Source organism: Gekko japonicus, unplaced genomic scaffold, assembly GCF_001447785.1.
Source record: "Gekko japonicus isolate JY-2015 unplaced genomic scaffold, Gekko_japonicus_V1.1 scaffold3255, whole genome shotgun sequence".
NCBI classification, from domain to species: domain Eukaryota; kingdom Metazoa; phylum Chordata; class Lepidosauria; order Squamata; family Gekkonidae; genus Gekko; species Gekko japonicus.
Window position 1 is genome coordinate 150,315 of NW_015167635.1, and position 16,138 is coordinate 166,452.

At 50.6% G+C, this 16,138-nt stretch overlaps 1 protein-coding gene across 1 annotated transcript in view; it reads right to left on the reverse strand.

The window, feature by feature from the left end:
* The window catches only part of LOC107112869 (ryanodine receptor 1-like), a gene marked incomplete at its 5' end in the record, with an annotated part of 75,479 nt that overhangs the window by 57,049 nt on the left and 2,292 nt on the right, over positions 1-16,138 (reverse strand). The window contains 6 exons of the mRNA XM_015414064.1: positions 148-221; positions 2,089-2,165; positions 3,721-3,800; positions 6,188-6,287; positions 10,930-11,001; positions 13,815-13,866. Of these exons, the coding sequence (XP_015269550.1) occupies positions 148-221; positions 2,089-2,165; positions 3,721-3,800; positions 6,188-6,287; positions 10,930-11,001; positions 13,815-13,866 (455 nt within the window). The remainder of the gene's footprint in view (positions 1-147; positions 222-2,088; positions 2,166-3,720; positions 3,801-6,187; positions 6,288-10,929; positions 11,002-13,814; positions 13,867-16,138) is intronic.

Genomic DNA, 16,138 nt, shown 5'->3' on the forward strand with positions numbered 1-16,138 from the left:
AAGAGCGTGGCCAGGGTGGCAGAAGATGGGGGGGGGGACCGGGGCTACCTGGCTTGCCAGAGCGCCCCATGGGGCACGACGGCTGCCGTGAACGGGACGGGCCCAGCGCCATCTGAAAGGGATGCCGAGGGGCGGGAGGTGACTTACTTGTCCCGTCTTCCGTTACCATGCCCAGTCCTTCGGCTTTGTTTTGCCTCTCAAAGGCATTGAGGTCCAGCACGCTGTGGCAAGAGGAGAAACGGACAGAGTTAGCGGGGGTGGAAAATAGGGCATGGAGGCGGCAGAAGCTGGGGGTGGGGGGTGGGCACACGCTACGGATTCGGTCTTCCGCCTTTATCACTTCTCAGACTTGGAGAACGACCTTTCCGAAGGAGATTCTGGCACAACTTTGTTTTAAAGGAAACCTTCCTGCAGTACGCTAAGAAAGGATCGACCCAAAGAGTAAGAAAGGAACAAAAGTCCTCATCTGCTCCCGTTCATCTTCCCAGAAACCAGGGGTCATTTCCTGCGGGAGCATACAGGAGCGGAGCTCCGGCAGTAAAGAACCCAGGGGGCGGGCACATGCAACAAGCCCCACCCCCTGCTCCCAGCAGCCCTCAGTCAGAGCAAGAAGCAGCTAGGTAAGCTACAGAGCCCCCCTGGCCCCCCGGTCCAAAAAAATCCTGCCTCTATCACTTTTCAGACTTGGGGACCGACTGTTCTGAAGGAAATTCTGGCACAACTTTGTTTTAAAAGAAAACTTCCTGCAGCACGCTAAGAAAGGATCAACCCAAAGAGTAAGAAAGGAACAAAAGTCCTTATCTGCTGCCGTTCATCTTCCCAGAAACCAGGGATCATTTCCTGCGGGAGCGTACAGGAGCAAAGCTCCGGCAGTAAAGAACCCAGGGGGCGGGCACATGCAACAAGCCCCACCCCCTGCTCCCAGCAGCCCTCAGTCAGAGCAAGAAGCAGCTAGGTAAGCTACAGAGCCCCCCTGGCCCCCCGGTCCAAAAAAATCCAGTGGTACCTTTAAGACCAGGTTTTATTCAGGTACAAGCTCTCCCTCCTCTGCGGGGGCAGATCTGCACGTTCCCCTCCCCCATAGCTAGCAATCCAAAAGGGTCCAGTGGCACCTTCAAGACCAAGGTTTATTCAGGTACAAGCTCTCCCTCCTCTGCGAAGGCAGATCTGCATGTTCCCCTCCCCCATAGCTAGCAATCCAAAAGGGTCCAGTGGCACCTTTAAGACCAAGGTTTATTCAGGTACAAGCTCTCCCTCCTCTGCGAGGGCAGATCTGCACATTCCCCTCCCCCATAGCTAGCAATCCAAAAGGGTCCAGTGGCACCTTTGAGATGAAGGTTTATTCAGGTACAAGCTCTCCCTCCTCTGCAAGGGCAGATCTGCACATTCCCCTCCCCCATAGCTAGCAATCCAAAAGGGTCCAATGGCACCTTTAAGACCAAGGTTTAGTCAGGTATAAGCTCTCCCTCCTCTGCGAGGGCAGATCTGCAGGTTCCCCTCCCCAATAGCTAGCAATCCAAAAGGGTCCAGTGGCACCTTTAAGATCAAGGTTTATTCAGGTACAAGCTCTCCCTCCTCTGTGAGGACAGATCTGCATGTCTGCACGTTCCCCCCCTCCCCCAATAGCTAGCAATCCAAAACGGTCCAGTGGAGCCTGAGCGGTGTGTGTTGCCTTCTGACACACTTCCGGTGATGTCAGGGGGTGTGGCCTATGCAAATAAGATATGCTAATGAGTTATGCTAATGGGCCCCTGCCCCTCTTTTCCTACGAAATGACCCCTGCCAGAGACAGAATGAATTTTAGATGCCCATCAAGTCTTGGTGTTTCCCTGCACTCAGCACCCAACAGGCGCCAATGAAGCCGTCGGAGCACCTCCTCTATGAGGAAAGGCTGAAGAGAATCTGGGACTTTTCAGTTTAGAAGAGAAGGACCCTCACAGATGGAAGAGCCTGAGATGAGGAGGCCTGTCAGTTTACTTGCGCCCACCTCCCTCGCAGGAGGAAGAGACATCCCAACCGTTCCTCATCACCACTAATCCCAGGAGAGAGCAGTTGGAGGGGAGAGGGGAGAGGACGGAGGCGACGTACCTGCAAGTTTGCATGAGGGCCTGGACGCTCTGGAAGAACCCCACCTCCCGTTTCTCTTTCAGATAATCCAGCATTTTCTGAACAAAGGCGAGAAGGAGGAAGAGGAAGAGGAAGAGGAAGAGGAAGAGGAAGAAGAAGAAGAAGAAGAAGAAGAAGAAGAAGAAGAAGAAGAAGAAGAAGAAGAAGAAGAAGAGGAGGAGGAGGAGGAGGAGGAGGAGGAGACTGGATTTACACCCCGCCCTTCACTTGGAGTCTCAGAGCGGCTTACAATCTCCTTTCCCTCCCCCTCCCCACAACAGACACCCTGGGAGGTGGGTGGGGCCGAGGGAGCTCTTTCGAGGACTGCTCGTGAGAGAACAGCTCTGGGAGAGCTCGTGACTGGCCCAAGGTCACCCAGCTGGCTGCGTGTGGAGGAGGAGTGGGGAATCAAACCCGGTTCTCCCAGATTAGAGTCCGCGCTCCTAACCACCACCACACCAAACTGGCTCTGGAGTTCAAGAATGACATGGGATGGGCAAAGGGGAGCCTGAACTCGATCCTTTTGCCTTTTCCGCCCCTCGTTTCTCACAATTCCTTCATCTTCCTCGTCTGCCTGACACAAACCCGCCCCTTCACCTTCGCTCCTTCCCCTCCCAGACACACTTTTTGCCTCTTGGACCCCTCACATTTGGCTCGCCACACCATTTTCCGACTCCACCCACAGTTTCCATCTCCCCATTCTAGGTCTCCCACACAGCCTTTTGCCACAAATTTCCCAGCATGCACCACTCCTCCCTTTCAATGGCCCAGTTCTCTCCTTAAAATTCCTTGCCCAAAGAATTCTGTTTGCTTTGGCTCAGGGGGCTACTCAGTCCTTACTTCTCAGCTACTCAGGGCTTATTTCATACCGGCCTCTTTTCTTGCTCCCGAATAAACAACTGGTTGCACAGTACGGTTGACGGGTCCTTCCTGGCTGCCAGGAGGGGGCCCCCTAGGTGCAGTCGGGATGCCTTCGGTGATGACTTCACCCGGAAGTGACATCACCACACCACCAACGTTGGGGGCGAGGCTCTAAGTTTTGGGCAAAAGTCTATGGTTTCTTGCCCTCAAAACCATAGAGTTTGCCCAAATCCTAGAGCGTCCCCCCCATCAACTTCTGGGTGACGTCATCACGCCGGTGCTGGCGCCGCAGGAGGGGGCTTTTTGGGGGTGGTGCTTTCCCTGCTGGCCAGCTGGCTGCCAGCGGATTGGGCCCCCCAAAATCGGGACAAACCCCGCCACGACTGGGGGGGGGGATGGCACTGACAACCCCATTGTACAGTTATTAGCGAGACTGCGATTCACTGGCGGCTTGCTTATCCGCAGGCACTCTTTGGTTCACTACGACTAAAGGATAAGTAGCCCTGACCTGGATGGCCCAGGCTAACCTGAGCTGGTCAGATCTCAGAAGCTAAGCAGGGTCGGCCCTGGTTAGTGTTTGGATGGGAGACCGCGGAGGCAGGCGATGGCAAGGCCACCTCTGAACGTCTCTTGCCTTGAAAGCCCTACTGGGCTGCCGTAAGTTGTCTGTGACTCGATGGCGGTTTCCTGCACCACCTCCCCCCCCCAAAGGATAAGCCGCTCTCCAAGATGCTCGGCTCCCCCCATTCATACCTGCTGCACTTCCTCATTGCCGCCATTCAGGATGGAGATGCCCAGCTTCAGGGTGGAGGAGACCATGGCGCCCGGCTCCCCTGCCGACAGAGAAAGAGGAATCGAGAACTGGCTTCTTATGCCTCTGAGGCAAGCTAAAGGGCGTGAGGGAAAGACCTCTTTGCGGAGGTCCAGCCAGGGTCAAAGGAGAAGGGGGCCACCTGAAACCTATCCTCTAGGGGGGGCATTTTAACTTTCCCCCCAACCCTCGGTGATGCTGGAGCAGGAGCTCCCAAGCTTTTTGGGCCTGTGGGCACCTTTGGAATTCTAACACAAAACGGCTGCTTCAAAATGGCTGCCACGGGAGGCGGCGCCAGTCACAAAGATGGCCGCTACAGCCTACCTTCAGTCACACACCGAAGATCCTTGTGTTGTGTTGGCAGCGGCTGCCAAACCGCCATTTTTAAAAATCGGCAGAGCGGATCAAATCTCCAACAGCCAATCAGAAGCCTTCGTAGGCAGAATCCCCATCAGGCCCCACTCACTTCCCAGTACCACTTGGCGGGGACCAGTAAAAATGTCGGCAGGTGCCATGGCGCCCACGGGCCCCACGTTGGGGACCCCTGTGCTACAGCGTAAACATTTCGTTTTGATTCCAAAACACCAATGCAAGAGCCTTAGAACTTGAAAAACCCCCACCACATTACACTCCTGGACCAATGCAAGAGCCTTAGAACTTGAAAAAAACCCCACATTTTTACACTCCTGGGGAGAGCTGGACGCTTTCTGTGCGTTTGTGAGTTTGCCAACCTTGTTTTTTTTTAATTTGACAATTTGTATTTAGTACAACCAACAAATACACAAGCATGAAACATATTGCAAAGTAATAACGTAACAGACAACAAAGACTGTTGGAACAGAAAGTAAATAAGCAATACCAAACATCAGATCTTGCAACTTATAAACATCCTTAATATGGCATTTTCAGTTAAGTACTTCAGTTTTTTGGACCACTCCCATCTGCACCAAGTAGTTCAATACCACAGGCCACACTTCTATAAAACTTGAGGAAGGAGGATTATTTTCAAATTTCATATTATACGTAATTCTTTCCATTATATACATCTCCCATAACTTACATTGCCATATATGAAGCGTAGGTGCATTTGGTTGTTTCCAATTATCCACTACAGATGTTTTGGCAGCTATTAGAAAAGGGGTGTCAAACATGCGGCCCGGAGGCCGGATCAGGCCCCCGGAGGGCTTCCATCAGGCCCACAGTGGAACTGGCCATCTCCTGCTTCCAGTTCTGCTGCTGCTGCATCACAGCTTGCTTCACCAGACTCTCTTAATCGCTCAGCCATTTAACCTGGGTCCTAGACTCAGAACTCTGAGCATGAGATTCCTGTGGTGAATGTCAATAAATCAAAAGCAGGCTTGCAGCTTACAGAGCTAATGTTTTGAGCGTGCTTTTATTTTAAGTAAAAAACCCAACTTTGTGTTTGTGTCCTTTGTAAAGTTTATATCTCCGCTACCTGGCGTTACGTTTTATGACACGCGTGGCCCGGCCCGACAAGGTCTCATTTATGTCCAATCTGGCCCTTATAACAAATGAGTTTGACACTCCTGTATTAGAAGGTATGAGAGTCACTCTTATATTTGGGACTCTGCTATCCTTCCAATTATTAAGAAACAATATCTCCGGTGTCAATGGGACAACGTCACCCGTTACAGGGAATATTTGGTCCAAAATCGTCCTCCAGAATTGTCTGGTTCTCTCACACTGCCACCAACAATGTGCATACGACCCCACCTTTCCACACCCTTTCCAGCAGAGAGGTGAGCATGTCGTAAAAACTCGTGGCAACTGCTGTGGTGCTTGATACCAACGGGACAAAATCTTAAACTTTGAGTACCTTGGCTTTAAAAACAACAACATTTGTTTAAGAAAACAAGGCTCATGCCTGGACTTGAGATAAAGTTATCTTGCCTTCATTTCAATCCTCCAGAGGCTGTCCCGTGCAACAGACACATGCCCCATCTGGGGATGAAGAAGCAGGGCTTCTTTCGTAGAAAAAGCCCAGCAGGAACTCATTAGCATATTAGGCCACACCCCTGTGTTACCAGAAGTGTGCTCATCCAACCACACCCACCTTTTGCTTCTTATTTTTTTTTGCTTCTTATTCTGTTTACCTTGTTTGTTGTCCAAACCCAGGGCTTTTTTTTGGAGCAGGAACTCCTTTGCATGTTAGGCCACACACCCCGGATGTAGCCAATCCTAATGAGTTCCTGCTGTTGGGTGTGGCTGATTATGCCAATGAGTTTCTGCTGGGTGTGGCCAACTCGGGAGCCAGCCGGAACTCCGTTCCTGTGCGTTCCGGCCCAAAAATAGCCCTGTGAAGAAGAGCCCCACAAAACTCTACTCGGTGCAGAGAGACCCATCACCTGCTGCAGTTCAGGGGGAAAAGAACGCAGTCGCCTCTCTCACCTTTGCAGGCGCTAATCATCTGCAGGACCATCTCGGCCGCCCCCCGGTTGTGTAGGCGGGCCTGCTGATACAGAAGTCTCTGCTTCTCCATCTCCTTCTCCTGCGGGGAGGCAAGAGTGCAAGAGGTTTAGGACCGAAGGTGTGGCGTTAGTGTCATGCTCAACCGTCCACGCTCCAATGCAGCCATTTTTCTCCAGGAGGACTGATCAGTCTCTGCTTCTCCATCTCCTTCTCCTGCAGGGAGGCAAGAGTGCGAGAGGTTTAGGGCCGAAGGTGTGGAGTTCGTGTCATGTTCAACAGTCCATGCTCCAAAGCAGCCATTTTTCTCCAGGAGGACTGATCTCCGTCACCTGGAGAACGGTTTTACTTATGGGAGACCTCCGGCCACCACCTGGAGATTGATGGAAGTCCAAACAAAACTTCCATGACAAAAATAACGAAGAGTCAATAAAGATACATATGCGAAATTGTTCATTATGATAATTATAGGTAAAAAGGTAAAGGTTCCCTTGCTCGAAAGCCAGTCGAGTCCGACTCTAGGGTTGCGGTGCTCATCTCCGTTTCCAAGCTGAAGAGCCGGCGCTGTCCGAAGACGTTTCTGTGGTCATGTGGCCGGCATGACTAAACACCAAGGTGTACGGAATGCTGTTCCCTTCCCACCGAAAGTGGTACCTATTTATCTACTTGCAATTTCTTGCTTTCGAACTGCTAGGTTGGCAGGAGCTGGAACTAGAGACGGGAGCTCACTCCGTCATGTGGCACCCGGATCTCGAACGTTTCTGTGGTCATGTGGCCGGCATGACTAAACACCAAGGTGCACGGAACGCTGTTCCCTTCCCACCGAAAGTGGTACCTATTTATCTACTTGCAATTTCTTGCTTTCGAACTGCTAGGTTGGCAGGAGCTGGAACTAGAGACGGGAGCTCACTCTGTCATGCGGCACCCGGGTCTCGAACTGCTGAACTACCGACCTTCCACAGCCTGCAGTTCATCGTCTTAACCACTTAACCGTGGAAAACGCTCTCCTTCTATCGCTCACACGCAACGAATTTTGCGCAGTAAAAACATCCGTTTCGCAAGGATTGCTTTATCTGTAAATGGTAAAGGGAAAGGTCTCCCTTGCTCGGAAGTCAGTCGAACCCGACTCTAGGGTTGCGGTGCTCATCTCCGTTTCCAAGCCAAAGAGCCAGCACTGTCTGAAGACGTCTCCGTGGCCATGTGGCCGGCATGACCAGACACCAAGGTGCACAGAACGCTGTTATGTTCCCACCACAGCGGTGCCTGCTTATCTACTTGCAGTTTCTTGCTTTCGAACTGCTAGGTTAGCAGGAGCTGGGGCCAGAGACGGGAGATCAGTCCATCACGCGGTACTCGGGTCTCGAACTGCCGAACTACCTGCACTTCAGCATCTTAACCTCAGAACCCAAGGTCTTCACAATCTGATATCAGACAGTCAACATGGGATGTTTATTTCAAGAGCTGATAAGTGGGAATTGATAAGAATTGCAATTACTAAGTGCTCAGATAAAGCAATCCTTGTGAAACGGATATTTTTATTGCGTAAAATTCGTTGCGTGGGAGCGATAAAAGGAGAGAGTTTCCCACAGAATTATAATTATTATCATAGTAAACAATTTCACATATATATCTTTATTGACACTTCGTTATTTTCATCACGGATGTTTTGTTTGGACTTCCATCTCCTCCTGTGATCTCTCACTTTCGGCTTCGACCACCTGGAGGTTGGTAACCCCAGGCACCTAGTGTCCGGGAGATCAGGCACTGGCTCCCTGCGCTAACGGGGGCTGCTGTTGTTGCCATGAAGCCCTTTCAGATGGCACTATTAAAGACTCTTTTTTAAAAAACTGATGTACCTGTGGTCGTGTTTTTATTTTGCTCTTAAATTGCATAGTGTCACGACTGCTGCTGAATGAGCATTGGGCCCCGGCAGAAGACCGAAGTACTGCTGGGGATGAGCATTGGGCCCCGGCAGAAGACCGAAGTACTGCTGGGGATGAGCATTTGGCCCCGGCAGAAGACCGAAGTACTGCTGGGGATGAGCATCGGGCCCCGGCAGAAGACCGAAGTACTGCTGGGGATGAGCTCCCGGCTCCTGAAAACCCCGCACCTGATAGGACTGAAGCCACAGAAACTGCTCCAGCAACAGCTGAAGCAGAATCACGCCGGAGCAACACGCCCCCTGACTCACCGCCACCAGTATCCCATTTGCGGGAACGCCGATGGGACATGGCATCCCGGCGGCGGGATGTGCGCATGCACGGTAGGCGCTCTTTTAGCCCTGAGTACTAGCGGGAGCCGGGACACAATCAGGGCGTGCTAATTGCCGACAGCCTGACGGGCTATTTAGCTCTCACACTCACGCCGACTAGTTGTGCTAGCAACCAGTCATTCTGGACGAAGCTCCGCACCTCACCACCCGTGTTCCTGTTCCTCATCTTGACTTCTTGGCTCCTGACCTCGGCTCGTACGACTATGCTCCTGACCTGTACCTTGGACCTCTGACTTCTTTGGACTCTGGCTTTGACGACTACTCTAATGGTTGGTGATTTGGACTTGGTCTCTCGATGTTTATACTTGCCCGGTTTTGACTTTGGACTGCCTTTGGACTCGTACGACTATGCTCCTGACCTGTACCTTGGACCTCTGACTTCCTGGCTTCTGACTTCTCTGGACTCTGGCTTTGACGACTACTCTAATGGTTGGTGATTTGGACTTGGTCTCTCGGTGTTTATACTTGCCCGGTTTTGACTTTGGACTGCCTTTGGACTATCATGCTCCTGCCTGACCGGGTACCGTGTTCGTGACAGATATTCTGTATCAACAATTTATGCCAATAAAGGCTAACTTGAATCTAAACTTGAATCAACTATCACTGCCTTGCTGGGCCATGAAGAGTGTGCGCTAGGGCGGTAGACAGAGCTGTGGTCCTAAGTGAAATGTCCCAATGCTGGACTATGGACTGTACACTGCGGCAAAGGGGAGCCCTTGCACCGGAGAAGGATGCCAAGTCAGCTCTGGACCCAGGACTACCGAAGCCTTCTGCCCCTGCACAAGGACTGTGGTGCAGACCCACAGCCCTGGCCTCCATGAGCACAAAGGCAGGGGCAGGCCAGAGAGAGAAGCCATGTTCGGAGAGGGGGCAAATGTTCCCACCCCGAAGCCATGAAGGAATCTCCTCTCCATCGCGCAGCACATTCCTCTCCCCCTCCCGAGTCATTCTCAAAGACTAGTCGCCCAGCTAGAAACAAAAGAAGTGATTTAGCCTTCCTGCCGCCGATCCAGACAATGCCTCGGACAAGCATCGGATCGTTAAAGTGAAGCAGCGAACCATCGCCCGCCTTCCCGCTTCCCTTGTCTCACACATTCCCCAAGGGGTGTCGCTCCCTGCCGTCCATCACCCCTAAATCGTCCAACGGCCGTTTCCTTTGTCTTACCCATCCTGAGGTATTATTCTTTTTGTCTGCATTTCCTGGGAACCTGTGGTCACCTGGCTATTGCTTCTGGTCACAATTTGGCTACTTAAGGTGAGTTCTCTCTCTCTCTCCTGTGCCCCTACCCACCTTTCTGGTTCCATCCCTGATCGGTTTGGAACTACTCCACGTGTGTCGCTGGCCGACTCATGATCCATTCCCTTTTTCATTTTGTTCCACTTTCGCTGCAAGGTCTACTCATTTTGCCGGACAGGTAACGTTATCACCCACCAACAATAATACCTGCTAATGCAAAAGTCGCTGTCTTTTCCTGCCCAGTTTCCTAGTTCTGTATTGTGTGTGCGTGAGCTTGCTTGGTAATTATTATTACATGCTTGAGAATTATTAAGTAACAAAGACCAATTATTTCAGCCAACCTGGTCTCCTCGTCTATTCACGGGCTCTGGGAATTCCGACTTTGGTATACAAAGCTTATGTTCCTGTGCTATGTGTCAACTGCCCTTTTTATCTCATAATTCCCCCAAGCTTATTAACAATTTCTTGCCCATTGTATTCCCAGCCTAGGTCAAATTTTTTATCTGGTATTTTACCAGTTTTAAGCTTTTACTCAGTCCCAGAGAAGATTATATTTTTGTTAGCCGATGTCAATGCTGATGTATCCAATAGAATGGCTCTATTCGCCTTGGCTGCAAGGAAAATACGGGCCAACGCTGTTCCTAGCTACTACTGATTTTAGTGGGTATGTTCTGAATTAATTAATTGTTTATAACTTCGGTTTTATGGATTTATAATGTTTTAGACTGTATCTTATTTTATACAATTTTCTATGTTTTATTGTATTCTCCTCTGTTCATGGTTTGTAATGGCCTATGGCTAAATGTAATAAAACCCTTCTTTTTCTTCTATTAACAATTTAAGGCAATTTGGCTAACACCGGTCAGGAGAGGGCATCGCAAACAGTTCCCACAGAGGCATTCAAACCACAGCCTAGGGAAGCCAGGAGACAACGTGGTGTTTGAGGGAAAATAAACAATCTTCTGCACCTTATGGCTGAGAAACAAGACGAGCAGCAATGGAACCATTTTGTCTAAGAAGGGAAGGGTTGGCTCTCCCTCCATCTGTCGGGGATTCTCTAGCTTTGAATTTCCTACATTGAGCAGGGGGGTTGGACTCCTCCTCCCAACCCGAAGAACCTCCCAACCCGAAGGATCTAGGGAAACACATGGGCCAATGCCTGCAGAAATTTCAGAAACCGGTTTGGGAAGGGCTGAGTGCAGAGAGATTACTTACCTCAAAGGAAGCTTCCGTTTCTTCCTCTTCTTCGCCTTCTTCTTCACCCTCGCCCTCATCTATGTGGCAACTCTGAGGACAGGGGAGGGGGAGAAAGACAAACCCGGGTGGGCAGCAGCTCAAGAACACATGCTGCCAACACATACCCCTTACAGGCTCCCTCTCAGCATCTGACTGGTTCTTTGCTGTGAACATGACGGTGTCGTTTAGCACAGGTGTCCCCAACAGTTTTGAGCCTGTGGGCACCTTTGGAATTCTGATACAATGTGGGGGGCACAACCACAAAATGGCCGCCACAGAGGGCGGAGCGAGCCCACCACAAAATGGCTGCCCGCAGCTTCTCTTCAGTCGTACAGCGAAGATCCCGGTGCAGTGCTGGCCCACCACAAAATGGCTGCCCGCGGCTTCCCTACAGTCACACAGCGAAGATCCCTGTGTGGTGTAGGCCACCAGAAGCCTAGCTGCGCAAAAGCCGCATCTTGCCCCGCCCAAAAAGCACTTGGCAGACACCAGTAAATGTGCCAACGGGCGCCATTCTGAGGACCCCCTGGCTTAGCTCATAATTCAGAAAAATGAGCTGTGGGTAACTCCAAAACTTAAGATCCCTGTAGCATCAAAAACGTTTCCTACTGACCCATATTGCCTCACTGTGGGATTGGTAAGAATGGTCTGGGAGAAACCAAACACAGACATTTGAGACATTCTCCTACAAGGAGGACTTTTCCTTATACAGAGATGTTACAGACCAGTCACAGAACCACTGATTTTACTCAGTTGTTACCTCAGGAGAGTCAGAGGGGGGGTAGCCCATTTGAGTGTTGGATAATGAAGATCTATCCCTCTACCAGGGGTCATTTCCTGCAGGAGCGCACAGGAGTGGAGCTCCGGCAGTAAAGAGCCCAAGGGGGCCGGCACATGCAACAAGCTCCGCCCCCTGCTCCCAGCAGCCCTCAGTCAGAGCAAGAAGCAGCCAGGTAAGCTGCAGAGCTCCCCCCCGCGGCCCCCCGGTCCAAAACAGTCCAGTGGCACCTTTAAGACCAGGTTTTATTCAGGTACAAGCTCTCCCTCCTCTGCGAGGACAGATCTGCACGTTCCCCCCCCCAATAGGTAGCAATCCAAAACAGTCCAGTGGCGCCTGAGCGGTGGGTGCTGCCTTCTGACACACTTCCGGTGATGTCAGAGGGCGTGGGATATGCAAATAAGTTATGCCAATGAGTTATGCTAATGAGCCCTTGCATCTCTTTTTCTATGAAATGACCCCTGGGAAGATCTACCCCCCTACAAAATGCAAATTGCTGGTTCACGCAACCTCACTCTGCCTCGGGCCATGCAGGAGAAGAAAGAGGATTAACCCTTCAGCCTCCGCTCAGTTTCGATAATCAAGCCTAGTTCCCCCAGTCTCCAATTCGGTGTTTTTATGGATAAATGACAACTGCTTTAAAAACACGCCGACAAGAAATGCTGACAAAGTGTGCCTGCACACGAAAACTCACATCTTGAATAAAAATCTGTTGGTCTTAAAAGGTGCCACCGGACTCTGACTTTGTCGTATTGCCTCAGACCAACATGGCTGCTCACCTTGATCCATCCTTATGGAAGAAATGCTAACAATTAGCGAAACCATGGAGGTTGAAGGGTTAAACTCCCTTTCCCTTGCCTAGCTGACCCCGAGGCAAACTGAGGCTTTATGAGCCTGCAGTCTGCATTTTATAGATGCACATCTGTTTTTCCTTCCAGCATTATGCTTAGAGAAGAAGGAGAAGAAGAAGAAGAAGAAGAAGAAGAAGAAGAAGAAGAAGAAGAAGAAGAAGAAGAAGAAGAAGAAGAAGAAGAAGAAGAAGAAGAAAAAAAAAAACATTCAAGTTGTGAGCGAGCAATTTGGCTGCTGCATAAATTAGTCTGCTCTGGAGCCCTCCTTCCTGAGCTAAGGCAAAAATGTGTGAGCTGGAGGCTAAAAAACTGTGAGCTAGCTCACACTAACTCAGCTTAGAGGGAACACTGGTGCAGAGTGTTGGTCAGACTAGGATCTGGGAGACTCAGGTTCAAAGTCACACTCTGCCGTGGCAGCTCACTGGGTGACCTTGGGCCAGTCCTTACTCTTTGCTTAACCTACCTCACAGGGTTGTTTTGAGGAGAACAATGGAGGAGAAGAGAACAATGTAAGCTGCTTCGGGTTCCCACTGGGGAGAACAGTGAGGTATAAATAATGTAAATGAACTAATAAATATTTATTAGAAGTAGAAGAGATTGGATTTATATTCCATCCTTCACTACTCAAAGGTGTCTCATAGCGGCTCTCAATCTCCTTTCCCTTCCCCTCCCCACAACAGGCACCCTGTGAGGTAGGTAGGGCTGAGAAAGCTCTGACAGAAACGGCTCTTTTTCAAGAACAGCTCTGACAGAGGCTTGCCCAAGGTCATCCAGCAGGTGCAAGTGGAGGAGTGGGGAATCAAACCCGGTTCTCCCAGATGAGAGTCCGCGCACTTAATTACTACACCAAACTGACTCTCTTACTGGGTGACAGGGGGCCAGTCACTATTTACCCCAGCCTACCTCACAGGTCTACCGCATGGATAAAACATGGAGAAGAGAACCCCCCCCCCACTGAGGTCCTCAGAGGACGTTTAAGATGTGACATTTGGACAGATCTTTCTTCTCAGGTGCCTGCAGTCAAATCCCACTCCTCACAATAAGTGGAGAGACATTCAGCTCCTCTGCCTCCTTTCGTGGATTGCTCATTTCACTTGAAATAATAGTTGCTTATTCATTTGTTTCAGTCTTTGTGCCAATTAACCCTTGTTGACTGACAGGTATAATTAGAAAGGAAATCAAACCAAAACAACTGGAAGGGAATTGGGACAGGGTGCAGTCAATCCCTCATGTACCTTTGCCATGATGTCCGCATAGGCCATATACAGGAAGTCTATATCCAGTTTGCTGAAAGAAAGCATAAGAACAAAATAAGAGCTCCATTGGATCAGACCAGTGAGGGTCCCTCTAGTCCAGCATCCTGTCTCACACTGTGGCCAACCAGTTCCTCTGGAGGGCCAACAACAGGGCAGAGAGGCCGAGGCCTTCATTAGAACATCAGAAGAGCCCTGCTGGATCAGACCAGTGGTCCATTGAGTCCAGCATCCTGTCTCACACAGCGGCCAACCAGTTCCTCTAGAGGACCAACAGCAGGGCAGAGAGGCCGAGGCCTTCATGAGAACATCAGAAGAGCCCTGCTGGATCAGACCAGTGGTCCACTGAGTTCAGCATCCCATTTCATACAGTGGCCAACCAGGGCAGAGAGGCTGAGGCCTTCTCCTGATGTTGCCTCCTGGCTCTAGGATTCATAGGATTAGGGCCTCTGAATGTGGAGATTCCCACCAGTGACCATGATCCATAGCCACTGATAGACCTCTCTGCCATGAAGCTATCTAATCTCCTTTTAAAGCTGTGTCCATCACTACATCCTCTGGCCGCAAATCCCACATTTTAATCAGTCTCAGGAGCTCAAATGAGAAATATCACTACGGAGTCCCTTGCAGAGCTCCCTTGTGTCTCGACAGAGCTTGCGCGCGAGAACACCCTGGTGTTTTTAAATGGGCTTTTGTATTTTATGCTTTGAATGGGCTGTTTTGCCTGTGATTATTAAGCCGCCTTCGACCCGAGTGCGGAGAAAAGCAGCGTGGAACCTTCAACCCGCCCCCGCCCCCCAGCGCCGTTTGCTTTTCATCAACTCCATAAGGCAAATTTGGACAACCTTTTTCGTAACCTGTTCCCGTTCAGAAATTTGAGCACCTACGTGCCAAAGTACGTGGGCGAATCAAAAAGCAATTCCCAAACGATTAGCTGTTACATAAAAATTCGATCCCCAGGTTTAGGTGGCAAATACAAGCTCCTGATTTTATGAGCGGAAAGAATAAATTTCGCGCTGCAGAGAGTGTGACTCCCTTATTATGATCGGAAAGAGAAGTAAAATATAAAAATCACGAGAGCAGACAGGAAACTTGGCAACAAGAGGTATTATAAAGAAAGCCATTTGAGAAGAGGAGGAGAAGAAGAGATTGGATTTATACCCGGCCCTTCATTACTTGAAGGAGTCTCAGAGTGGCTCATAAACTCCTTTCCCTTCCCCTCCCCACAACAGACACCCTGTGAGGCAGGTGGGGCTGAGAGAGCTCTTTTGAGACCTGCTCGTACGAGAACAGCTCTGAGAGAACTTGTGACTGACCCAAGGTCACACCAGCAGCTGTATGTGGAGGAGGGGGAATCAAACCCAGTTCTCCCAGATCAGAGTCCACGCTCTTAACCACTACGCCAAACTGGCTCTCTGAGTGGAATATAAACCACAACTAAAGAAGCAATGAGTTAGACATTCGATGTCTGCTCTTCTGTATGGACAAGAGAGAGATTCCAGCACAACGGCCCACAGTTTCTGCCAAAGCTAGTGAACACAAATGAACATGTGAAGCTGCCTTATACTGAATCAGACCCTTGGTCCATCAAAATCAGTACTGTCTAAGACAGGCAGCGCCTCTTCAGGGTCTCAGGTGGAGGTCTTTCACATCACCTCCTACCTGACTGGAGATGCTGGGGATGGAACCTGGGACCTTCTGCATGCCAAGCAGACACACTATCACTGAGCCACAGCCCGACTTCATGGCTCTCCAGGGTCTCAGGCAGAGGTCTTTCACATCACCTGCTGCCTGGTACTTTTAACTGGCGATCCTGGGGACTGAACCTGGGACCTTCTGCATGCCAAGCAGACACACTACCACTGAGCCACAGCCCGACTTCATGGCTCTCCAGGGTCTCAGGCAGAGGTCTTTCACATCACCTGCTGCCTGGTCCTTTTAACGGGCGATCCTGGGGATTGAACCTGGGACCTTCTGCATGCCAAGCAGACACACTACCACTGAGCCACAGCCCGACTTCATGGCTCTCCAGGGTCTCAGGCAGAGGTCTTTCACATCACCTGCTGCCTGGTACTTTTAACTGGCGATCCTGGGGATTGAACCTGGGACCTTCTGCATGCCAAGCAGACACACTACCACTGAGCCACAGCCCGACTTCATGGCTCTCCAGGGTCTCAGGCAGAGGTCTTTCAGATCACCTGCTGCCTGGTCCTTTTAACTGGCGATCCTGGGGATTGAGCCTGGGACCTTCTGCCTACCCAGCAGATGCTCTGTCAGTGAGCCACGGCCCCTCCCCAGGCTAAAAA